Below are 27,129 nucleotides of genomic sequence, written 5' to 3'. Positions count from 1 at the left end.
GTTCTCCAAAGGCCAAGTATCAGAATGAAGACTTTTTGAGTGCTGGACAACAACCCAAGATGACTGCAATGTATGGTGGAATATGCATCAGAAGTCGTGATATGATAGTAATTCATATTACAGAACCTGATGCTGTTTGCTAATGCAAAGGTTATTTTCTGTCCCCTACATCTGCTGCTTTTTTTTTTTTTTTTGAAGGGTATATAAATGACTCAAAAATACCAGATCTACCATGTCTTCTTGCCCATACTGGTTAAATGAGAGATACATGGTAAGGCTATAAATTAGCAAAACAACATCAACCAATCTCATTTCAAGTAATAAGAGTGTGTGAAAGTAGGACCAGTCAAGATGGCACTGGCAATGCAGCAACAGATCTTCTTGAAGGATCACTGCATCTGAAGTCCCAACGATTGGACAGTCCTTCATATAAGCAATAATACTCCACAAAGTCTGTATTACTCCTCACCCTGCTACTATGAAGTTGATCCTGATGGGCTCAAGGTTTTTCTAATGTGCAGCCACCAACAGCTTAACACTCAGGCTTTACAATTAAAGGGATGCTGGGCATCAATATACCTCAATATAGATATAAAAATCCACACATATAAAATTTGCCCCAGTGCATTTGCATAAAAATACAAACTTGCATTTGATCAGTCCATTGCAGGTTATAAAAGCAAATCTCTGCTGATGTGGGTAACTGCACAGACAAATTTGGCCAGTTTTAGTAAATAAGCCCCATCTTGTTCTTTTAATCTTCATATATAGCCATTCTAAGTACCTCTGTTTATTTGCCTGTATTCAACACTATACCTGCATATTGGGCAAAATGTTTATCACCTGTACTCTTAGGCTAGGGCCACACGGGGCCAACATCAGCTAGCTGAAATGTGGCCCCAACCTAAAGCAACGCCTTAGAGTAGAACTACCTTCCTTGCGTTGCGTCGGAAAGGAAGGTATCGGACTCAAATGCTAGCCTCAAAGTTGTTGGAACACATATAATAAATACAAGAGGAGGAGCAGCAGCTGTGTTAAAGTTGGCGGAGGAATTAATTTGTTTCTCTTCTCCTTGCAGTGGCTGTAGGTTTTTATGCCGCTGGACTGTAGGACTGTGTATACAGTATAAAAGCCCTTCATCATATTAATGTTGGGGGGGATAAATTAGTTTCTGTTCTCATTGCAGTGGCTGTAGGCAGTTATGCCACTGGACTCTAGGACCCTAAATACAGTATACACGCCTTTCATTCCTCCCATAGTAAGACCCGGGACAGACTGAGGAATCTTTTTCCAGCCTCACATTCCTCCTCCCTGCTACACTGCACAACCCATTAATAGTGTCTACCAGGGAAATGATCCAGCTGTTCGTAGCAAACAAACATCCTGAAAACAAGGCTGAATTAGTTTCAAGGATAAATTAATTTATTAAATAAAAAATGTAATTATCCCGCACGTACATGATGGTAAATACAATTTTCATTTCACTGGACTGTTTCATTTTTATGAAGGCATGCATCAAGAAGTGATGGATTTTACTTACTTTCCCTTTATCAGGCAGTAGAAAAAGGAAATGGCCTTATCTAAGCACAAACCATTACAGGTATAGGATCTGTTATCCGGAAACCCATTATCCAGAAAGCTCCACATTACGGGAAGGTCCTCTTCCATAGACTCTATTTTATTCAAATAATTCAAAATTTTAAAACATATTTCCTTTTTCTCTGTAATATTAAAACAGTACCTTGTACTTGATCTTATCTAAGATATAAGTAATCTTTATTAGTGGGGAAACAATCTTATTGGGTTTATTTAATGTTTAAATGATTATTAGCCGAAGTAAGGTATGAAGTTCCAAATTACAGAAAGACCACTTTTCCGGAAATCTTCAGGTCCCAAGCATTTAAACATTAAATAAACCCAATAAGATTGTTTTAATATTACAGAGAAAAAGGAAATATGTTTTAAAATATACAGACATATGCATACATGACTGCAATAGTCACCTAGCTGAAGTTCTAGATATAGTATTAAATAACCATTCAACCCAGATAATCCCAATGGGCCATTATACTGTCCCATTACACCTATGCATTTCTTTGACCCACAGTCTAGGGCAGGGATCCCCAACCTTTTGAACCCGTGAGCAACATTTAGAAGTAAAAGGAGTTAGGGAGCAACACTAGCATTAAAAATGTTCTTGGGGTGCTGTGATTGGCCATTTGATAGCCCCTATGTGGATTGTCAACCTACATTAAGGCTTTGTTTGGCCAAAAACTTACCTCCAAAACTTACCTCCAAGCCTGGAATTCAAAAATAAGCACCTGATTTTAGACCACTGGGAGCAACATCCAAGGGGTTGGAGAGCAACATGTTGCTCACGAGCTACTGGTTGTGGATCACTGGTCTAGGGAATGCAATCCTCTACTCATAGATTGTTGCCTCATATTTTGTAACGATAGTAAGTAATAGTGGCTAAGCTAAGGGGCCTCTTTAAAGTGGCTCTTTTAATCCATGCCCCTTTAAAGTGGCTCATTTAAACCATGCCAGAGTTACGATACTATATAATGTAGACTGTATATATAAACATGATATATTTTGACAGCCTAATACAACTCTTTCACTGAGAATGGTGTCTTCTTACAACTGGTTGTAAAGTAGGTGTCATTTTTTTTACTGATGCAAAAATAACAACAGAATAAATAAGTGGTAAGGCAAGGGCTCAACAATAATACCATATCAATGCACCACATTTTATCCTCTTCCTCTTTTTTAAAATATTTTTACCAGTAATACCTGCCAACTATTCACCTGGTGTATAGTGTCTGAATAATATATGGATTTCCATTTTTCTCAGCATGTACTGTACTTAGCACTGCTCCAGTTCACCCTGAACCTTTGCAAAGCTTGCTTCTTGACATCTTATGTACAAAGAGTGACTCCATTACTGCCACTGGACTATAAAAACTTATTTTCCTCTAGGGAAGACGTTGTCTGATGCCCATGGCATCTTGCCTTGTCCGTGCCTTAGCCTCTATAAAATAGAGTACAACATTCAAGGTCCATGGAAGAGGGGCTTACAATAATTGATAAATTCTTTGTACATAAATTGACAACACTATACAAATAAATATGTTTACTGACTGCACCCTACAGGTGAAGTCGTGAATATTACACCAAATAATCTAAACCAATCCATTGATTTATGTGCGCTAATCCACATTGCTTGGGACTGACATTTTGTTCAGGTGGTAAGGTTGCCTCCTCTTGACTGGAACAATAATGTCCAGCAAGGAATAGGGGCTGTGCAGTTTTGGACTGGTGCAAACAGGGCCCACCAGGACTGTCATCCCAGTGGCATGGTTTTGGGATAATATAAACTGTGCTTAGCTCTATTACATTACTACATTTGATATTATCTGCACTTCCTAACAAACAACTACTCTTCTTTGGGGCCCTGTTTTGGGAAGTTGATGCTATCTGAATCCTCTAAGGGTAAGAACACACCTGGAGATTCGGGGAGATTTAGTCGCCGGGCAAACAATCGCCTCTTCTTTGTGGCAACTAATCTCCCCGAACTGCTTCCCTGTGTCTTCCGTCTGCTTCAGTGAAAAACACCTACGCCAATGCACTCACGGAGCTTCGATTTCCGAAGTCGCCTGAAGTTTCAGTCACCCCAAAGAAGAGGCGATTAGTCGCCAAGAGACTAAATTTCCCAGAATCTCAAGGTGTGCCCTTACCCTAAAGACAGCTCTCTCTCAGTTTCTTCCTACCACAATGAGATTTGGACATGTTGTTCCCTGTGCTATTTGCAGCAGTTTAGTTATGGCTTGTCTGTAGTCTTCAGATATTGATGGACAATCCACTAAAAGGCTAAAAGGCTATAATTTCCTTTCCTACAAGGGTCTAGCTTGCATTTTCAGCCCTCATTTCCCCCACTAATTTTATTTACAATTTATATTAGACGTCAAGCTGTGACCCTCTGTTGTTAAACTACAATGTTCACCATTTCACTGTCAGATGAAAACTGTAGGTTGTAGTTCAAAAACAGCTTCAAACATTCCATTTACTCACCTAACCTAGTGCTTACCCTTTTATAACACCAGTCCTCCTTCTCCAACAACCATTCAAACATCCCAATTACATCTTAACACCTGTCAGAAGTACCATATTATATCATAATTGATCAGTATCTATATAATTCTGCAGCAGATCATAATGACTCAAACATACCTTATAGTACAAGTATTCAAACCCCAGGAAAAAAGTGGGCTTCTACTTCATGGATAAGAACTCAATCCACCAATGGTAGCTATTACTCATAAATTACCAGTGGGCAGGTCAGACACTACCAGACTTAGATTTTACATGCAATATCAATCACAAAAATTTCAACTGTCTGCAACTTATGTGCAACCCTACAACCTAAAAACAAGATGTTAAGTGCCTTGATTCTTATTATTTCTGCTCCAAGACAACTGCACATAACCATAAATCTACCAAGATATCCAAGAATTTTCACTTACCGTTGTTTATGGCTTGCATGGCTGTTGCTGGTGGTACCATGGAAAGAAGATGGCCAGGACATTCTGGAGTTCCTCAGACCAGGGCGGTCACTGGTGTCCATAGCATCCGCTCTTTCCATCTGCCGATGAGGGTGGCGATCTGTGTCCGAGTAACCCCTGTGCTTAATTCGAATGGGTGTCCTTGGTTGCCTCCATAGATGTTGTGGAGGTTTCAGGGTAGCTTGTCCTTCCCGGGGTACGGGAAGAGACAGCGAGAGACTTTTCTTTGAGCAAGAAGGTACTTCCATCATAGTGCAAATAAAATTCCAAAACAAGTTAAAAAAAATAAATCTCCAAAAATAAATATGGCGTCACCCACTTCTAAACGAAAACGACTACAACTATATAAAATGTTAATGTTCAATTATCATATTACAAAAATAACATATATATTCTGAATAGATTGATGATAACTGATCAGATGTGACAGTCCCGGTGCTAATGGTTTTCAAAAAGAAGGCAAAAAAATGCTCACCATCTGTCAGAACTCAGTTGGTTTCAATCCAAAAATATAATATAAGTTATAAAAATAAAAGAAATCCTTGATAGAAAAAATGTATTTCTTTTTTTAAAATCCGTTTAGATGGTCAAATTATTTTTCTTTGCGAGGCGAAAATATAAAAAATAAAGGCATAAAGTGATTATTTAAAAAGAGCATTTAGCAGTGATTAGCAACTGATTTATTTTCGATTCTTCAAAAAAAAAACATACAGAAAAAAAACAAGAACCAAATTCTTTTTCTTAATTATAACAGGATGGCTGTCACTGTTCGAATAAGTGAACATAGTGATTTTTATTACAGTAGAAATCTTCAGCAGTAGAATCAGTATTCATTTTTTTCCTGCATGTACTAAGTTCAGATGGCTTGCAGTTACGGTAGAAACAGATCCTTTGTTGCACGTCAGCTTTATCTCGGATGAAATATGATCCCGTCCATTTATATAGAAACACAACACATAAACAGGCAGTCAATAGATCAGCAAGATCCCCCACCAACCCCCTTTATTTCTTATTTCTAACACGGCCGCTTAAGTTCCCATTTGTCCTTACATGCGATTTTCAGATCCGATCATCTCATCTTCTCCCCAAAAATTATTGCTCTGGTTACTGCAAATTAAAAAAAAAAATTCAGAAAGGAGAACATAAAATCTTATGTTTGGGGAAGGAGATGAATCGAATTCTTGGTGGAAATACAATTAAAGAGAGAAAAAGGCAGGCACGAAAGCAGGTTTAATTCATAACTACGTCGGTCCAAGCTGCAGGGATAAAGAAAAGAAGAGATGTTCACATCCATGTGGTTAGATCAAACTATCATTTAGTGCTGAAATAATAACTGGATTGAATCCTTTGCAGCTGTTCATCTACGCCTGGCTAAATAGCTATACACAACTTGCACAATCCTTCCCCTCCGCCCGCCCCAGGGCAGACAGATAATGTTTAACACTCTGAGTGACTTTTTAATTACATGCATCTCATCTTAAAATGTTCTTTTGCTTCTTGCTAGAGCATCTGGGTGTTTTCTTGGCATTTTCTTGAACAATCTGCTTATTTTCCTTGCTGCGCATCAGTTACCATCCAAAAACAAAAAGAGGGTCGGTCTGTTATGGCATGTCAGATGCCACCTGCATCCAGAACTCCGTATCCCACGCGGTTCGATGGAGAACGATCCTTCAGTCGTACGGCGCTGCGGAATATGTTGTCGCTTTACAAATACACGATATACACGAAGACAATAATAACTCAGATGTGGGATTCCGAATTAAATCAGTTTTTTCTTCAGATATATTCTTTTTGCAGCTACTCTGCTCACTTCAGCACAATACAAACAAGCGTTTCATCCCTGGGTTCCACAGAATAAGCTATACCCCACAAAAAAAAATCACTTCCCCCCTTTTCTCCTCAGTTTGTTCTTCATAAATTATTGCTACGCATCAAGTGGGGACGTCCCTTTCTTCACATATATCGCGTTCTCCTCAGCAGCAGACAGTGAGAAGCTTTTCAGGCTGCTGAAAGCTCCAGAATCTGCATCTTTTCCTCACAGTTCTGCTAATTCTGACAATATAGTCTTCAGCAGACAGAGGGAGCTGCGAACCTCCCTTCCTTCCTCAGCCCAGACCGCTGAGCGACTGACTGGACGCTGCCAGGTATTTCCCGCCTCCTTTCACTCCCATTTGGTGACGTCGATTTGGAGGTGGAGCAGTGGACGGTGTGTAACGCCCTTCTCGTTCCGTCGATTGGGTGACAGACGCGGAAGATTACAGGTTGGATCCAATAAGGATACGGGAAATGTTTGTTAACACCCGCCTTCCTGAATGCGACACGTGGGTTTTTTAGTAACCATCGTTTGTGAACTTGGTGCAAAAGACATATTTAAGGTGTCCCAGGCCAGTGTATCGTGATCTCTTCCCTGTGCCTTGTCTGTGTGTGTCTGACTGTAATTATAATAATATCTGTTTTCAGTACAACGTTAAGATTAGCCCAGGTACCCCCAGCCTGACACATAGAAATCACTGCTGATAATGATCTCCCCTCTCTGTATAATGGGACTGAGTATCTATACCTGATAATGATCTCCCCTCTCTGTATAATGGGACTGAGTATCTATACCCTGATAATGATCTCCCCTCTCTATATAATGGGACTGAGTATCTATACCTGATAATGATCTCCCCTCTCTGTATAATGGGACTGAGTATCTATACCCTGATAATGATCTCCCCTCTCTGTATAATGGGACTGAGTATCTATACCCTGATAATGATCTCCCCTCTCTGTATAATGGGACTGAGTATCTATACCCTGATAATGATCTCCCCTCTCTGTATAATGGGACTGAGTATCTATACCCTGATAATGATCTCCCCTCTCTGTATAATGGGACTGAGTATCTATACCTGATAATGATCTCCCCTCTCTGTATAATGGGACTGAGTATCTATACCCTAATAATGATCTCCCCTCTCTGTATAATGGGACTGAGTATCTATACCTGATAATGATCTCCCCTCTCTGTATAATGGGACTGAGTATCTATACCCTGATAATGATCTTCCCTCTCTGTATATTGGGACTGGGACTGAGCCCTATACCCTAATAATGATCTCCCCTCTCTGTATAATGGGACTGAGTGTCTATACCTGATAATGATCTCCCCTCTCTATATAATGGGACTGAGTATCTATACCTGATAATGATCTCCCCTCTCTGTATAATGGGACTGAGTATCTATACCCTGATAATGATCTCCCCTCTCTGTATAATGGGACTGAGTATCTATACCTGATAATGATCTCCCCTCTCTGTATAATGGGACTGAGTATCTATACCCTGATAATGATCTCCCCTCTCTGTATAATGGGACTGAGTATCTATACCCTAATAATGATCTCCCCTCTCTGTATAATGGGACTGAGTATCTATACCTGATAATGATCTCCCCTCTCTGTATAATGGGACTGAGTATCTATACCCTGATAATGATCTTCCCTCTCTGTATATTGGGACTGAGTATCTATACCCTAATAATGATCTCCCCTCTCTATATAATGGGACTGAGTATCTATACCTGATAATGATCTCCCCTCTCTGTATAATGGGACTGAGTATCTATACCCTGATAATGATCTCCCCTCTCTGTATAATGGGACTGAGTATCTATACCTGATAATGATCTCCCCTCTCTGTATAATGGGACTGAGTATCTATACCCTGATAATGATCTCCCCTCTCTCTATAATGGGACTGAGTATCTATACCTGATAATGATCTCCCCTCTCTGTATAATGGGACTGAGTATCTATACCCTGATAATGATCTCCCCTCTCTGTATAATGGGACTGAGTATCTATACCCTGATAATGATCTCCCCTCTCTATATAATGGGACTGAGTATCTATACCTGATAATGATCTCCCCTCTCTGTATAATGGGACTGAGTATCTATACCCTGATAATGATCTCCCCTCTCTATATAATGGGACTGAGTATCTATACCTGATAATGATCTCCCCTCTCTGTATAATGGGACTGAGTATCTATACCCTGATAATGATCTCCCCTCTCTGTATAATGGGACTGAGTATCTATACCCTGATAATGATCTCCCCTCTCTGTATAATGGGACTGAGTATCTATACCCTGATAATGATCTCCCCTCTCTGTATAATGGGACTGAGTATCTATACCCTGATAATGATCTCCCCTCTCTGTATAATGGGACTGAGTATCTATACCTGATAATAATCCCCCCTCTCTGTATAATGGGACTGAGTATCTATACCCTGATAATGATCTCCCCTCTCTGTATAATGGGACTGAGTATCTATACCTGATAATGATCTCCCCTCTCTGTATAATGGGACTGAGTATCTATACCCTAATAATGATCTCCCCTCTCTGTATAATGGGACTGAGTATCTATACCTGATAATGATCTCCCCTCTCTGTATAATGGGACTGAGTATCTATACCCTGATAATGATCTTCCCTCTCTGTATATTGGGACTGAGTATCTATACCCTAATAATGATCTCCCCTCTCTATATAATGGGACTGAGTATCTATACCTGATAATGATCTCCCCTCTCTGTATAATGGGACTGAGTATCTATACCCTGATAATGATCTCCCCTCTCTGTATAATGGGACTGAGTATCTATACCTGATAATGATCTCCCCTCTCTGTATAATGGGACTGAGTATCTATACCTGATAATGATCTCCCCTCTCTGTATAATGGGACTGAGTATCTATACCCTAATAATGATCTCCCCTCTCTGTATAATGGGACTGAGTATCTATACCTGATAATGATCTCCCCTCTCTGTATAATGGGACTGAGTATCTATACCCTGATAATGATCTTCCCTCTCTGTATATTGGGACTGAGTATCTATACCCTAATAATGATCTCCCCTCTCTATATAATGGGACTGAGTATCTATACCTGATAATGATCTCCCCTCTCTGTATAATGGGACTGAGTATCTATACCCTGATAATGATCTCCCCTCTCTGTATAATGGGACTGAGTATCTATACCTGATAATGATCTCCCCTCTCTGTATAATGGGACTGAGTATCTATACCCTGATAATGATCTCCCCTCTCTGTATAATGGGACTGAGTATCTATACCTGATAATGATCTCCCCTCTCTGTATAATGGGACTGAGTATCTATACCCTGATAATGATCTCCCCTCTCTGTATAATGGGACTGAGTATCTATACCCTGATAATGATCTCCCCTCTCTATATAATGGGACTGAGTATCTATACCTGATAATGATCTCCCCTCTCTGTATAATGGGACTGAGTATCTATACCCTGATAATGATCTCCCCTCTCTATATAATGGGACTGAGTATCTATACCTGATAATGATCTCCCCTCTCTGTATAATGGGACTGAGTATCTATACCCTGATAATGATCTCCCCTCTCTGTATAATGGGACTGAGTATCTATACCCTGATAATGATCTCCCCTCTCTGTATAATGGGACTGAGTATCTATACCCTGATAATGATCTCCCCTCTCTGTATAATGGGACTGAGTATCTATACCCTGATAATGATCTCCCCTCTCTGTATAATGGGACTGAGTATCTATACCTGATAATAATCCCCCTCTCTGTATAATGGGACTGAGTATCTATACCCTGATAATGATCTCCCCTCTCTGTATAATGGGACTGAGTATCTATACCTGATAATGATCTCCCCTCTCTGTATAATGGGACTGAGTATCTATACCCTAATAATGATCTCCCCTCTCTGTATAATGGGACTGAGTATCTATACCTGATAATTGATCTCCCCTCTCTGTATAATGGGACTGAGTATCTATACCCTGATAATGATCTTCCCTCTCTGTATATTGGGACTGAGTATCTATACCCTAATAATGATCTCCCCTCTCTATATAATGGGACTGAGTATCTATACCTGATAATGATCTCCCCCTCTCTGTATAATGGGACTGAGTATCTATACCCTGATAATGATCTCCCCTCTCTGTATAATGGGACTGAGTATCTATACCTGATAATGATCTCCCCTCTCTGTATAATGGGACTGAGTATCTATACCTGATAATGATCTCCCCTCTCTGTATAATGGGATTGAGTATCTATACCCTGATAATGATCTCCCCTCTCTGTATAATGGGACTGAGTATCTATACCTGATAATGATCTCCCCTCTCTGTATAATGGGATTGAGTATCTATACCTGATAATGATCTCCCCTCTCTGTATAATGGGACTGAGTATCTATACCCTGATAATGATCTTCCCTCTCTGTATATTGGGACTGAGTATCTATACCCTGATAATGATCTCCCCTCTCTATATAATGGGACTGAGTATCTATACCTGATAATGATCTCCCCTCTCTGTATAATGGGACTGAGTATCTATACCCTGATAATGATCTCCCCTCTCTGTATAATGGGACTGAGTATCTATACCTGATAATGATCTCCCCTCTCTGTATAATGGGACTGAGTATCTATACCTGATAATGATCTCCCCTCTCTGTATAATGGGACTGAGTATCTATATCTGATAATGATCTCCCCTCTCTGTATAATGGGATTGAGTATCTATACCCTGATAATGATCTCCCCTCTCTGTATAATGGGGCTGAGTATCTATACCTGATAATGATCTCCCCTCTCTGTATAATGGGACTGAGTATCTATACCTGATAATGATCTCCCCTCTCTGTATAATGGGACAGAGTATCTATACCTGATAATGATCTCCCCTCTCTGTATAATGGGATTGAGTATCTATACCCTGATAATGATCTCCCCTCTCTGTATAATGGGGCTGAGTATCTATACCTGATAATGATCTCCCCTCTCTGTATAATGGGACTGAGTATCTATACCTGATAATGATCTCCCCTCTCTGTATAATGGGACTGAGTATCTATACCCTGATAATGATCTCCCCTCTCTGTATAATGGGACTGAGTATCTATACCCTGATAATGATCTCCCCTCTCTGTATAATGGGACTGAGTATCTATACCTGATAATGATCTCCCCTCTCTGTATAATGGGACTGAGTATCTATACCCTGATAATGATCTCCCCTCTCTGTATAATGGGACTGAGTATCTATACCTGATAATGATCTCCCCTCTCTGTATAATGGGGCTGAGTATCTATACCTGATAATGATCTCCCCTCTCTGTATAATGGGGCTGAGTATCTATAACCTGATAATGATCTCCCCTCTCTGTATAATGGGACTGAGTATCTATACCAGGGGTAGGCAACCCGCGGCTCCGGAGCCTCATGCGGCTCTTCATCCTGCTTGTTGCGGCTCGGTCTCACTCTTGGGATGTCCATACAGCCCTCGCAACGGCTGGTGGCTTCTTGACCGCAGTAAGCTAACGGTTAGCTTACCACGGTCGCACACTCAAGTAGCCGCCAGCAGGTGCGAGGTCTGTATAGACATCCCAGGAGTGACAGGCAAGACCGAGCCACAGCAAGATGATTCCTTAAGGTCCTTACCGCGGTCACACACTCAAGACAAGAGAAGGAAGATCAGCATGGAGCTTCAGAAATAGAAGTCACATTAAACAGATGAGAACTCTAGCATTTAATAGGGCTATTCAGTGTTTTATTTATTTCAAAGTAGGCCTACACATACACACTGCACTTCTGTTTGTTGTATTCTGTTGTTGTAACAGTTAAAATTAAAAAAAAGATTAAAACTTTTAAAAGTTTATAAACTGTGTTATGTTTTGCGGCTCCAGACTATTTTTCTTTAGTGGAAGAGGGGGCAAAATGGCTCTTTTGATAGTAAAGGTTGCTGACCCCTGATCTATACCCTGATAATGATCTCCTTGCTCTGTATAATGGGACTGAGAATCCACTCTCTCTTTATAGTGGTTACGTGGGTAGATCATCCTGTTTTCAATCAGAAACTGATAATATGCACAGGACCAGAATAACCACTAATCCCCATACACATATAGAATATATACCATACAACAAAGTCAGAGTTGGACTGGGGGATCTGGGGGATCTGGGGCCCACTGGGGCTGCTGTCGCAGGGCCCCCCTCCGGGTCCCCTGCCGCCGGGTTCCCCGCCAAGCCGCTTCCCCCTGCTGCACATTAGCGCATGCGATCACCTTGTATTTGCCGCAACCTGCTGCAAGGAGATTAACGCAGGGAACAGGACTGGGCTGGCAGGGCCCACAAGAGCCGGGGGCCCACTGGCCCAGTACGACCCTGAGGGCAGTTCATATGTTGATGCTTATATGCAATGGCCCATGCTGGAAGTAGGGTTGCCACCTGGCTGGTAAAAATGATGATTGATGCCAATATTATTAGTATGAAATAAATATAAAAATATTTCTGGAAAAGGTAGTAACCCTAGCTGGAACCTGAGCAGCCTGCCATTCCTTCCTCTCACTATTCCCCTGTATATACTGTAGGTACAGTGATGGGAAATGGGCTGAAACCACAACAGTCCCACTTAATTATAATTATTTTTGTATATGGAATAGAGACATTTACAGATATTGCCCTGCTCACTCCCTGCCCCAGATTCAGCCACACTGGGGTCACTCTCATCAGGAGCCAATTAACCTACCGGTATATGTAGAAGAAAATAGGTTCCGCCTAAATATTACGAGGAAGTTTGTTACAATGAGAGCTGTGAAGATGTGGAATTCTCTTCCTGAATCAGTGGTACAGGCTGATATATTAGATAGCTTTAAGAAGGGGTTGGATGGTGTTTAGCAAGTGAGGGAATACAGGGTTATGGGAGATAGCTCATAGTACAAGTTGATCAAAGGACTAGTCCCTAGTGATGGGTGAATTTGCGCCGTTTCGATTAGCCGAAAAATTAGCGAAATTCGCGAAATGGTGAAAAATTCGCGAAACGGCACCAGCGTCTCGTTTTTGACGCCGGCGGCCGTTTTTTTTTTTTCCGACGACGCCCGTTTTTGACGCCGGCGTCCTTTTTTTCTAAAAAAAATTTTTGGACGCCGGAGAATTTTTGCAGCGAATTTTGCAGCGCTGGCGGCGAATCGCGCAAATTCGCCCATCACTACTAGTCCCAGTGCCGTTTTGGAGTCAGGCAGGAATTTTTGAAGAATTGGAGAGGCTTCCTCTGGATCAACTAGCAGTTAGGCAGGTTAAAAAAAGTTAAAAGATGGACGTGTGTTTTTTTTTTTCAAAGTAACTTACTATGTCGCTATGTTACTATGTAGTGTAGGAGGAAACCCATGCAGATGGCAGCAAAACACACAGACACCTTGCAAGTACCAGTCTGCTGTATGGCAGCAATGTTACTAGTATTGTGCAGCCAACCTGAAACCCTCTTTTATTCACTTCTACCCTCGCTGCCCTGTTCATTCTGCAATTCCTGTCTCTTACAGGGTTAAAGGTGCATACTGGAAGGTGTATGTGAGTGAACATACTGGCACACGGATTTATTTCATGTATGCCAATGACAGGTCAGCGAGTTCAGGGACAGCGAAACTCCCGTGGATTTAGTGACATGATCTGATTTCAATAGAACTCTCTTTCTCTCTCTGTCTCTCTCTCTCCGACAGCCAATTTCTCTCTGTGGCAGGAAACATAGTGACACCTGGTAACGGGGATAATTAGAGGGATTATTGCCAACAGATACAAAGCAGTGATGGGGGGGAGAGTGCGTGGCAGGCGTCTATGTGTTTATGTTTTCTGCTGTAATATTTGTTTTTCCTTTAAACACGAGCAGACGGCAACTTCAAAAAATGGAAATGAAACGGTTGTTTTCATAAGGTGCCGGGGCTTAAATGAACATTTGCAGAGAGTCGACACACTGGCACAGCTGGGGACTTATGGACTCTGGGGCACATTGTGCTACTTGGCCCTCCCCCCACCCAACTGCAGGAGGATTCCTGGGGCCCTCTGCACTTGCACTCATGTCTGCCCCAGTCAGATTTGCTCATTGTCACCTTTGTCTTATCTGTGTTCTCCCGGGTGACTATTATTTACGTTCTTCTTTATTCAGTTACCTTTAATTTACCCTTTTTCTAGCTTGTAAGATTGTATCTGCAGTTTTTACCTTATTGTCGACACATGTCTGCCCCTTACCCACTCTCAACTAAAATTGACCGAAACCAAACCAGCCCCATCACTTATACACTAGTGTAGGGTCAAAAATGTCAGCCTCTGCAGTATATACCTGTGCCTGGCCCACGCCTCTCTGATATCAGGCATGAGTTTATAAATAAGAAACCGGCAGAAGGAAAAAGAAAGTAGGAGCAGGCTAATGTCATGGGCATGGCCACAGACACAGGGATTGCCCCTCAACCCACATGGGAGCCAAGAGGGGCACAGCTGGAATGTCATTGTGAGCATGGAGTGGCATAGGAAGCATTATGCCTACAACTAGGCTGTGGTATTTTACTGGCCGGTAAAAATGATGCTTGATGCCAATGTTATTAAATGGAAAAAATGTCAAGAATATAGGATGGCTGGTATTTTTTTCCAGAAAAGGTGGCAACCCAATAATAAATAGATATGGGCCCCTTATATTTCGAGCTGGCCCATTCAACAATACTGTCCAACCTTTTACATCAAATGTGCTGATTAAAATATATTTAGGGGTCAGATTATAGCGACATGTTGGTGTCATTCAATGAAGCCTACTGAGTAGGCTAGGCCCAGGGTCCATAAAATCCCAAAGCCAGCCTGCAGTCTCCAGCTGGACCATCATGATCTAACACATAGGAACAGGGTCACTATCAGGAATATTTGGGTCCTGTGCAGGTAAACATTTGGGGGCCCTCTCTTTGACCAGCACAGTAGAACCTCTGGGGCTCAGATATTGCCTTGCCTGCCAGTAAAGTTTTACTTGATACAATGTATGGACAATTACCTATGGACTGAAAACAACCAGATGGTAGGAGATAACTATCTTAAAATTCTTATATTCTGTTGCTAAAACTGTTGATTACTGTCATTTCTCAATGGTGTTTGTTTGGATAGACCAATAAGTATTTTCTTTAAGCTGTTTTGGATGTTATACCTAAAGCTGGCCTGAAGATGGAGCTGGTTTGGAATTTTTGAACACTTAATTGGTGTGGGGGTTGAAATGGTGGCTTTAAAAGTCTGATTCACTTATTTTGCTGTAACTGCACCAGAGGAAGGACCCAAGAGATCCGAAACATGTTGTGCTTTGCACCCAGAATAAAAGCAATTTAAATTGAACACAATTGCTCTCCAGTGAACCTTCCATTTTCTACATGCTATATACATTCTGGAAGTGCCAAACCAGATCACTGTCGGATTGAGCAGCCCAAACAATCTAGAAACAGTTTGCAGTTTCAAATACTTCTAATTATGTGCAATAGTAGCTGCCATCAGAATATCACCCTCTGCACATTCTGCAACACTCCGCTCAAGCCAATATCTTCTTGCAGTTGCCACTCAGGTGCCATAAAGTAAAGAGAGCAGCATCTAAATGCAAATCCAATCATAACTCCCTCTAGTGTAACCTGCCGATCCTGACACCTACGCAGGGACATAGATTTAGGTCTTTCTCCCAAGAGAAGAGTGGAGCAAAGTGAAATGAAGGGAGGATGAACAACCTGCTCCATTAAACAGCTACTTTGCATCAACCATATTGACTTCCAGATCACAAATACCCCTGTAAAGGATAATAGAAACAGTTGCTGTCAGCTTAATCCATGGCGGCAATGAACAAGAGACAACATTATGCATCTTAACGTGTCTATCAATGTATTGACAAAGCCACCATAAATCAGCTTGGAAGCTGTAGGTGTCTTTTCCTGGCCTCTCCACCTAATCAAGGATCATGGAATTAGGACCTAGACTGTGTTGAAAGGCTGAGGGTTTTTGACCCAGTGTGTTTCCCACAACGATTGAGAGAAAGAGATATTCCCCTGATAAAAACACCCAGTGAGTATAGAGACAGCATTGGAGTAAGATACCTGACGACTCTTATCTGTTATTGGCAACCCATTGAGAATAAAAGTCAACCCCTACCTGACCTGCATAACAAGGAAAGGTCTAATTCTGCTGCTTGGACAACAAATAATTAAGCCATAACAAAGGCATTTGCTTTCTACGATCCACCTTAAACTCGCCTTCTCATACTGCTGAGCTATAGAAAGGAAGGCCAACCTGTGGCCCTCACCATGCTGTTCAGTAGATGACGGTCAACCTTTTGTCCAAGAAATGGCGAGAGACTTACCATTTGTAACATAGAAGGCGTTTAAAGGACATTCCCTGTATCTCTTGTCAGTTGTTCTTTAAGGAGACCACGGAATCCAAGTCAATTAATAGCCACATTGGTTTGGATTTTTGGTAAAATATATAAAGTATGGGTTTAATGGACTCTTGCAATGAAGAAACATATGTATATGCTGCCGACAACCACAACTCTGAATCTCTGATGCATACACCAATCTATACTGCCTACCCCAACGATTTCTGGATCACAGACCAAGTATCTATATTGTCTACTTCAAATATTTTCTAGATCACAGACCAGGAATCTATGTTGCCTACCCCAACCATTTTCTGGATCCCAGACCACAATATAAGTCTTCTTTTCCATTCATGTCTTACACAACGTAATTCTGAACATGGTGCATGCCGATGGACTTTACTTAAAATAACCCAGCAGAGGAATTTAGGATAAAATGTGGCTCCAGGCTGCTTTGTGTTTATATAATGGAAATGATGAATGCATTCATTTTTACCCCTCTGGCTTTCTGTGCCCCATGTGTTACTAGTCTAGCCTGGAGTTTCAGTATTGCCGTTGTTCTTTGAGATCACCACTTCCTTTTCAGTTCATATTCCTTTTACAAGAAGCCTTGGGGTCTGACGTCATTTGGGATCTGAGGAGATGACAGTAACTTATAATGGAAACATATAGTCATAGCATTTGTTCCTTGTATTCCAACATGGTTCCTGCCTGCTTTAGAAAAGGTAGGATAGAGATGCCGCAGTTCAGGCTAATGCTATAAAAAAATGACAGTTTTACATCTCTAGACAGGTGTGAGGGGTTATTTTGATTTTCTAAAGACATCATTTAGTCCAAAAGTCTATTAGGAATTCATTACCATGTAATTAGTAGAAGCACTTCTCCAACATGAATGTCAAAATAGCACCATCTTTAATGTATATTTGTCATGGAAGACGCTGTAATGTGAAATGAAATCTCCCCCGTATGTACATATTGCACGTTTCCCCAGCAATGGAAGTTTCATTTCAGAAGTCCAGTAATTCTTAAAGGAAATATACCTGGTTCCGTTGACACTGGCTGCCCAATGCTCTTGTACCTATAAACCACCTACTCATCATTTTCTGCCATATACCTGAATGTTGGCCAGCTTCATGCATGAGCTCTACAGAGGTGTGATAGTCACCATAGTTGCTTGCTTCAGTAAACTTTAATACTAAATATCTTCAGTAGCAATTATTTGGGGCCATGGAGAAAAACCAGTACTGGGAAAGATTACGCTTTAAAGGAGAACTAAAGCGTTACTAAAGAAGTAGCTAGAAATGTTGTACATGATGTTTTGTGCATCTGTTCCAGCCCAAGGCAACCACAGCCCTTTAGCAGTAAAGATCTGTGTCTCCAAAGATGCCCCAGTAGCTCCCCATCTTCTTTTCTGCTGATTCACTGCACATGCTCTGTGCTGCTGTCACTTACTGAGCTTAGGGACCCACTCACAATATACAGTACACATAGAATAGAAATGTCACAATATAAGGCTGATTAGTAATTAATACAGATAATTACTACATGGCAGCACAGAAACCAGTGCAATTAGCATCAGAATTTAATGATCAGCAAACCTGTAGCATCAGCTGCCAGGGAAGCTCATTTTCTGCTGGATAATTAGTGACGAGCCCTAAGCTTAGCTTCTCAACAGCCAATCAGAGCCCACTGAGCATGTGAGTGTCACAGACACTTTCCAAGATGGTGACCCCCTGTGACAAGTTTGAAGTCCTGGATCATTGCTGCTTTTGAAAAGCTGAAACTTTAGCCTCGTGCAATAAGTTCAGTATATAAAAAATGGCATTTTTAACCATATTAATTTTAAGGGTTTAGTTCTCCTTTAAAGGGTCACCTACATACTTTTATGTAGTTCACCTACATACTTTTAGTATGTTAGAGAATGGCAGATCCTAAGCAACTTTTCAATTGACTTTCATTATTTATTTTTGTATAGTTTTTTAAATGATTTGCCTTTTTCTACTGACTTTTTCCAGCTTTCCAATAGGGGTCATTGACCCCATCTAAATGACAAATACTCTGTAAGGCTACAAATGTATAGTCATCACTGTCTTTTATTACTCATCTTTCTATTCAGGCCTCTCCTATTCATATTCCAGTCTCTTATTCAAATCAAGGCATGGTTGCTAGGGTAATCTGGACCTTAGCAAACAGACTGCTGAAATTTGCAAACTGGAGAGCTGCTGAATGAAAAGCTAAATAACTCAAAAACCGCAAATAATAAATAATGAAGGCCAATTGCAAATTGTCGCTGAATAACGCTCTCTACATCATACGAAAAGTTATCTCAAAGGTGAACAACCCCTTTAACAATGTTTAGGGATATTGGTTCAGTTGTCCTAAACAGATTATGCAAATCTTCAGCAGACTCAGGGGGCTATTAATTTTGTTGATAAAAGGAAGCTAGAAATTAAATAATAATGAAAGAAATCTTACAATACAGCCAATGGGTAACCAGCTTATACTGATTATCAATAAAGGATTATTGTGCAAACATGGTGTTGACCATATGCCTACCATGACTAGGGTTGCCACCTTTTCTGGAAAAAAATACTGGCCTTGCTATATATTTATCTTTTTCCCCTATTAATAAAATTGGGGTCAACCATCATTTTTACCGGCCAGGCCAGTAAAATACCGGCCAGGGGCAAACCTAACCGTGACTGTAGGAAGATGCCAGAATCCCTGGATCACCAGGAATATATATGATTTCCATATAGAATCAAATGCTGACCACTACACCTTTAGTAAGGCAAGAAATGATTACATTAGGTGACCTGATCAGATTATCCAACCTATTTTACCTGTGAGCTACATTCATATCTAAAAAAAGATTTGGGAAGAAACACAAGCATGAAAAAAGTCCCTGAGGGTGCCAAATAAGTGCTGTGGTTGACTGGTAGCCCCCATGTGGACTGGAAGCCTACAGGAGGCTCTGTTTGGCAGTACACCTGTTTTTTATACAACCAAAACTTGCCTCCAAGCACTGAATTCAAAAATAAACACCTGTTTTGAGGCCACTGGGAGCAACATCCAAGAGGTTGGTGAGATACATGTGAGTCACTGGTTGGGGATCACTGCCATAGACCATGGCATTAGGGTTACAAATAAGACAAATGTGATTGGTTCTGCACACAATGGGGTCCTGCAGAATGGCAGTAGGAGGGAAGAAATGTGAGGGGATAACAGGTATAGCTGGAAAAGATGGTGATAGTAACACTTAGGAGCATACTGTATTTATCAGAGGTTGAGGTGAATTTTTGAATTCAAAAAATTCTAATTTGGAGCTATTTTTTGTGTACTTCGACTAGGGAATAGTCCAAATTAGATTAGAAAAGAATCCGAAAATTAGAATATCGAAATTTATTGTGCACTGTCTCTTTAAAAATTTGACTTCGACCATTCGCCATCTAAAACCTGCCGAATTGCTGTTTTAGCCTATGGGGGACCTCCTAGAACGAGTTTGGAGTCAATTGATGGACTTTTTTTTTTGGGAAAAACTTTGATTCGAATAAGGTCGAATGTGCTATTTACTTTGGTACAATCCGAATACGGACTTATTCAATCGAAAACGGATCTATTTGACCATAAAAAAACTTCGACTTAATTTTGGTTGGTCTTTTCGAATTTCGAAGTTTTTCAAATTCGACCCTTGATAAATATGCCCCTTAAAGGCCCATTTATCAAAGGTCGAATTTTGAATTCATGTGAAATTTTTTTTACACTGTAATAAATTCGAATCAATTCACAATTCAACTGGGAGGCTATTTAAGGAAAAAAATTAATGTCTAAAACTCAGACGAAAACTAACGACCGAAAACTTGATTCAAAACGAATTCGACCAAACTCGAATCAAGTTTTTTCTCCGAAAAAAACCTCAGATGTCAGTAAGGCTATTAACTTCTTCAAATGGGAAATTGGAGCTCTGCCATTGACTTCTACATGAATTCGGCAGATTTTAAGTGGCGAAAAGTCGAATTCGAATCGATCCCAGGGTACAGGTATGATAAGTCTCGAATTTTGAATTAAAATTCGACTTAGGATTATTCCCAACTCAAATTTGTGAGTTGTTTTGACCAATAATCCGAGTCGAAAATTCTAATTTCCAATTCGAGCCTTAATAAATCTGCCCCTTAATATCAGCTGCCCAAAAAGTTCCTCTTGAGTTACGACTCTCAGCACCCATTGACACCTAAAGAGCCAAAGGCAGGTTAAGCAACATAGGTTGACCCAAAACAATCTGCAGCTCTTCCACAATTAAAGGTGGCACAGAGCAAAGAAAAGCTCTCCGGACCAATAAAGAGCATTTGGAAATTCTCCCAAGGTTAACACAATCCCCTTGTATTTAATAACTGTAAAAATGAAAAGCCTACTTATCCAAACTGGTCCATTGGCATATGGTGTATATATATCTATATATACAGTATAATCTGGTATACATTTAATATACATTAAGGTCCTCAGGCAGGGAATTCTATAATTTTACAGTTGTCATAATGAAGGGTCCTTGACATTGCTGAAGGTCATAACATATTTACCCACAACACGACCCCTTGTTCACTCTAAATTCTGTCCATGTAGCATTAGCAGCAGGTTTTCTTATGCCGAGTGCAACAGACTGTTAATTTGCTCTGGCGAGTGCCATAAACACAAGCTACTGATTTGATGAATAATTGTAGATCTTGGGAACCATTTACATAGGTGCAAAAAAAAAAGTGCTAAACTGTTATACATTAAGAGGTCGCGCTGATTTTTTGATTATGCAGAAAGTCAATGTTTCTTCTGTGTCTAGAATTAATTGTGGGGTGAAATATTCAGAGGTGCAAGGAATGGCTGGACTTAATCAATGCACTTGAGGGACATAAGCGTATAGACCATGAGCCGACCTTGTGCCAAGTAGAATTTACTAACCAAACTCAGTATTATGGGTGGAAAACATGGCTTTTCTTTGCCTACGGTGCTGTTTTTTTTTTGTTTGTTTTTTTGCACGTTAGTAAACAGCCTCTTTTTCATATTCCCCAGAGAGACAAGTTATTGGTGAGTTTTCAAGAGCACTGTAAGAGTACATACCATCATATTTAATCAGTCAGTTAGTCGTGTGCCCCTGGGGGAACTCTGGGAAGGAAGGATTATCTATGACCTTGATTGGGAATATTACAGATGGAATTTCTAACTGGTCCTAGAGGTATAGGCACAACTATAAGGAGATCTATAGCAAAACCCTTTTGATGTGCTTCATCCACATAACCCAGAGGGAGGTCATATCTACAGCACACATAAAAATAAATTGTTCTTCACCAAGCCATCTACAGTCCCGTCCCACAACCCAGCATTCTTTTTCTAATGTTTCACCCTCAATCAGCCTACTGTGCTAACTAAGGGTTCCCAGAGATCCCTAAACTTGAACAACATCATTATTTTATCTCCTGTTGGCAGAATTTCCTTATATAAGGCAAACCTTCAGGCTTTTGGCTCTGGTCTACTCTGTTGTAGGTTAGGACTGGTTGTTTACCCCTCCTGTGCTCTATAAGGGCCTCTAGAAGTCACAAAAAGGAATTATTTTTATCTCACATTAACAGAATTCCCTTATAAGCCAATCCTGCAGGACAAGCCCCCCACCACAGCATTCTTTCTCACATTCATAAATATTGATATTTAAAATATTTTATCTAATTGTAGATCATTTTATCAGCTTTCTTTCATCGGAGAGAACAAATGATATTCTGTGAAATAAGGGAATGGATTAATTCCCCCTCATTAATTATATTGCCCATCTCTGTACGTTTTTTAGGCTGTCTTTCTGAATTGGTGCCCAAAATGACTGTAATCTCAGAGTGGGATCCTACTGGACCAACTGCCAGATAAAGAAAGCATAAGGGTATGAAAGTACTGTATATGTATATTCTCTCCGTAAGGCAAATAAAGTACAAATATGCAGGTGAGTTGCTTATAGCCCGAGTGTACAGAGAATAGAACAGACCAGGGGATTTATCTGGAGCTCTGTATTTTCCAACTAGATGAGTATTATGGAGGATATGGAAGAGTAACTATGCTTTTATGTGCAATTGTGAAGTTATTTTCCTTTTGCTTTGGTTTCCATTCCTTCTGTGAAGGTGACAGTGACTTTATGCTGTTGAAGGCTTGTGTGAGACCCAGAGCTGGGCCAAGCAGCCTGGCCACCCAAGGCAACACACAGGTAGGGGAACGTGGATAAATAAGCGGCAGTAACAAGTGGCAGTGAGGGAGACAAGGGACCTGAGAAGGGGTGGGTGAAAGAATTGGAGCATTCCTAGCACCCCACCCCCACAATTGCACCCAAGGCACCTGCCTCTTGTACCTACCCGTAGCTCCGACCATGGTGAGACCTCATTCTCCATTGGATGTTTGCCAGCGCCATCACCTCCCATGAGCTTTCTGTGCTAGTGTATTACCTGATCACTTTACAACTCAATCTATCCAACTCTATGCCAGTATCTCTCTCTATTTCATTGTCAGTCTATTCTCTATGTATGTAGCTATCATTTTCTCTCTCTGTTTCTCTCTCTATCTGTCTCTTTCTAACTCTCTATCTATCTGTCTCTGTCTATCTCTTTATCTAACTATCTCTCTGTCTATCTTTCTATTTACTATCTATTTATATATCTATTTACTATCTATCTACCTATCTATCTATCTACTATCTATCTACCTATCTATTTATCTACTATCTATCTATCTACTATCTATTTACTATCTATCTATCTACTATCTATCATCTATCTCTCTGTTTACTAGTTTTCTATCTATTTACTATCTATGTATCTATCTATCATCGATCTATCTATCTATCTATCTATCTATCTATCTATCTATCTATCTATCTATCATTTATGTATCTATCTATCTATCTATCTATCTATCTATCTATCTATCTATCTATCATTTATGTATCTATCTATCTATCTATCTATCTATCTATCTATCTATCTATCTATCTATCTATCTATCTATCAATCATCTATCTATCTATGTGTAACATTATAGCATGACACATTGGGAAGTATGAGCCTCACTGTTTAAGTGGAGAGCTGAGCTTTATATAATGGAGGGTGTTGTTATATTTTAGACTTTTGGGAGGAATATGAAGAAGCAAGAAGTTTATGTAGCACTGGTTAAGTTGTTCTCAGAGGACCCTCCAGGAACTCATACTCAGTCTCAGTGTATAGAGCAACATGTGACAGCAAAGCTTTGGCAGGTGAGTCAGACAGGAGTGAGGGGAGCAGGAGGAATGTGGAGGAATTTCCAGCTGCTGGAACACTGATGCTGTTTGAAGCTGAAAAGAAGGCGGGACAAATCCCCTAAATGAGAGCTATAAATAGTCACTCCGAGAAAAAAAAAATCATAAATCTGCTAAAATAATCTGCTTCGGCTCAATGAAAGCTTTGCCCACAGAACTCTCCAGAAATATCTCAGTTACTCCTGCACACCCCTCACCTGCTCTTTGTCTCCCATTCATTCCCAGTATTAATGGATTTAACCCTGCGCTGCGCTCCCTAAGCTTGGTTGGACCCATTGTATGCTCCACAATAACTGCAGCGACTTCATAGCTCCTGCTATTGCGTCTATTATTATAGTCTTTTTCCCTGCCTCTTATCATTGGGAGGCTGCTGCATTTTACTAAGCCTTTCATTCAAGCAGGGAGGATTGTAAGGGCAGAGAAGATACTATATTGGGCTATGTTATATATTGGAACTGCGCTCACAGCATAGCCAGCTGGTATAAATAACTCACAGTGACTCATCCAGGGAAATAAAGGGATGCAAGTAGTTCAGTTATAAACCAGCTCCTTCATTCTAACATGTAATCATTCAATAGAACAGATCAACTGCAATGGCAGCTTCACTTCTTGTTCCATTTAACTCTTTCCTTGAATTCCTCCTACTGCTTCATTTAACCCCTGACTATAACTACTCTTATTGTTGTAGTAAAACACCCAAATATAAATCACATAACTCCAAATAACCCTTTCCTATAACTCCTCCTATTGCTCCATATAACCCTCCCTATAACTCCTCCTATTGCTCTATATAACCCTCCCTATAACTCCTCCTATTGCTCCATATAACCCCTCCCTATAACTCCTCATATTGCTCCATATAACCCTCCCTATAACTCCTCCTATTGTTCCATATAACCCCTCCCTATAACTCCTCCTATTGCTCCATATAACCCTCCCTATAACTCCTCCTATTGCTCCATATAATCCTCCCTATAACTCCTCCTATTGCTCCATATAACCCCTCCCTATAACTCCTCCTATTGCTCCATATAACCCTCCCTATAACTCCTCCTATTGCTCCATATAACCCTCCCTATAACTCCTCCTATTGCTCCATATAACCCTCCCTATAACTCCTCCTCTTGCTCCATATAACCCTCCCTTAAACTCCTCCTATTGCTCTATCTAACCGCCCTATAACTCCTACTATTGTTCCATATAACCCTCCCTATAACTCCTCCTATTGCTCCATATAACCCTCCCTATAACTCCTCCTATTGCTCCATATAACCCTCCCTATAACTCCTCCTATTGCTCCATATAACCCTCCCTATAACTCCTCCTCTTGCTCCATATAACCCTCCCTTAAACTCCTCCTATTGCTCTATCTAACCGCCCTATAACTCCTACTATTGCTCCATACAACCCTCCCTATAACTCCTCCTATTGCTCCATATAACCCTCCCTATAACTCCTCCTATTCCTCCATACAACCCCTCCCTATAACTCCTCCTATTGATCCATATAACCCCTCCCTAGAACTCCTCCTATTGCTCCATATAACCCCTCCCTATAACTCCTCCTATTGCTCCATATAACCCCTCCCTATAACTCCTCCTACTGCTCCATATAACCCTCCCTATAACCCCTCCTATTGCTCCATACAACCCTCCCTATAACTCCTCTTATTGCTCCATATAATCCTCCCTATAACTCCTCCTATTGCTCCATATAACCCCTCCCTATAACTTCTCCTATTGCACCATATAACCCTTTCCTATAACTCCTCCTATTGCTCCATATAACCCTCCCTATAACTCCTCCTATTGCTCCATATAACCCTCCCTATAACTCCTCCTATTGCTCCATATACCCCTCCCTATAACTCCTCCTATTGCTCCATATGACCCTCCCTATAACGCCTATTGCTCCATATAACCCCTCCCTATAACTCCTCCTATTGCTCCATATAACCCCGCCCTATAACTCCTCCTATTGCTCCATATAACCCTCCCTATAACTCCTCCTATTGCTCCATATAACCCTCCCTATAACTCCTCCTATTGCTCCATATAACCATACCCATAACTCCCATTTTTCAGGGTTCTGAAACTGTGGATGATAGACTTTCTTCTCATGGGGGGATATAAAGGTAATTAATGAAACTTTAAGAGATTCCGCTCACCTATAAGTAGTTGTTGGCTGCAGTACATTTCTAGCGAGTGAGAAATAACTTAATTTCCTCCTTTCACTGCCTGGCTTTATTGCTGAAAAACAATCCTACCTTCCCCATGTATTGAGGTTATTTATAGGGCTACAATTCCTACAGTAAATCATTTTTAACTGTGTTTCGTCTGGGCTGAAACTAAATTAGCTTTGTGATTCTGAAAGATATTTATGGAGAGAGATTCCTGTAAGGTTACACCTCATATCCTTCCCGCTAGTATATAATATACACATGCGCCTCTCTATGCACAGATGTCCGACACTGCTGTATAACAGGGCCAGTTAGATTTATCCAACTCCTTAAACATCAATAGGATAGGAGTTATTTCTGATAGGGCAGGAGTTATAGAAGTGGGAATCCCTTAACAATGTAGCCTTATTATATTGGTTGTCAGCTCTCCTCCAGCCAGAAATCAAATCCCACATACAGTGCAAGGCATTGTGGGAACTAGTGTTTTGTTTGGGATGGAGTGAGTTGATTTCTGATACATTATTTCTGTAGTCTGGAAAACAGAGTAGAAAATAGGAAAGAACATAAAGCTGTGTTTAACATTAATTACCTTTACAAATGAATATATAAATTTAGTTCTCCCCAATGCTACACTGGAGCCTCATCCCTGCTGAATGCCAATGACCAGAATCCCCAGCTGGTCACAGGGTGGTGATGGGAGTTTTCTTTAATGTATATTTTCATCATTCGCATAATTTAGTGTCAATGGTATTTGGGGGAACAAGGAGACAGCTGACCCAGAGGGTCAATGGGGCCATGATTATAAACATGATCCAGCAGAGGTCCTGAC

General features: G+C 40.6%; 1 protein-coding gene across 1 annotated transcript in view; it reads right to left on the bottom strand.

The window, feature by feature from the left end:
• pde4a.S (phosphodiesterase 4A S homeolog) overlaps positions 1-27,129 on the bottom strand; it is a 315,334-nt gene that overhangs the window by 158,085 nt on the left and 130,120 nt on the right. Inside the window, exon 4 of the mRNA XM_041587687.1 lies at positions 4,524-5,669. Coding sequence (XP_041443621.1) covers positions 4,524-4,813 — 290 coding nt within the window. The 5' untranslated portion in view covers positions 4,814-5,669. The remainder of the gene's footprint in view (positions 1-4,523; positions 5,670-27,129) is intronic.

This window comes from Xenopus laevis, chromosome 3S, assembly GCF_017654675.1.
Source record: "Xenopus laevis strain J_2021 chromosome 3S, Xenopus_laevis_v10.1, whole genome shotgun sequence".
In the NCBI taxonomy this organism is placed as follows: domain Eukaryota; kingdom Metazoa; phylum Chordata; class Amphibia; order Anura; family Pipidae; genus Xenopus; species Xenopus laevis.
Note: the sequence above shows the minus strand (reverse complement) of the source record. Positions and strands in the feature narration are given on the sequence as shown.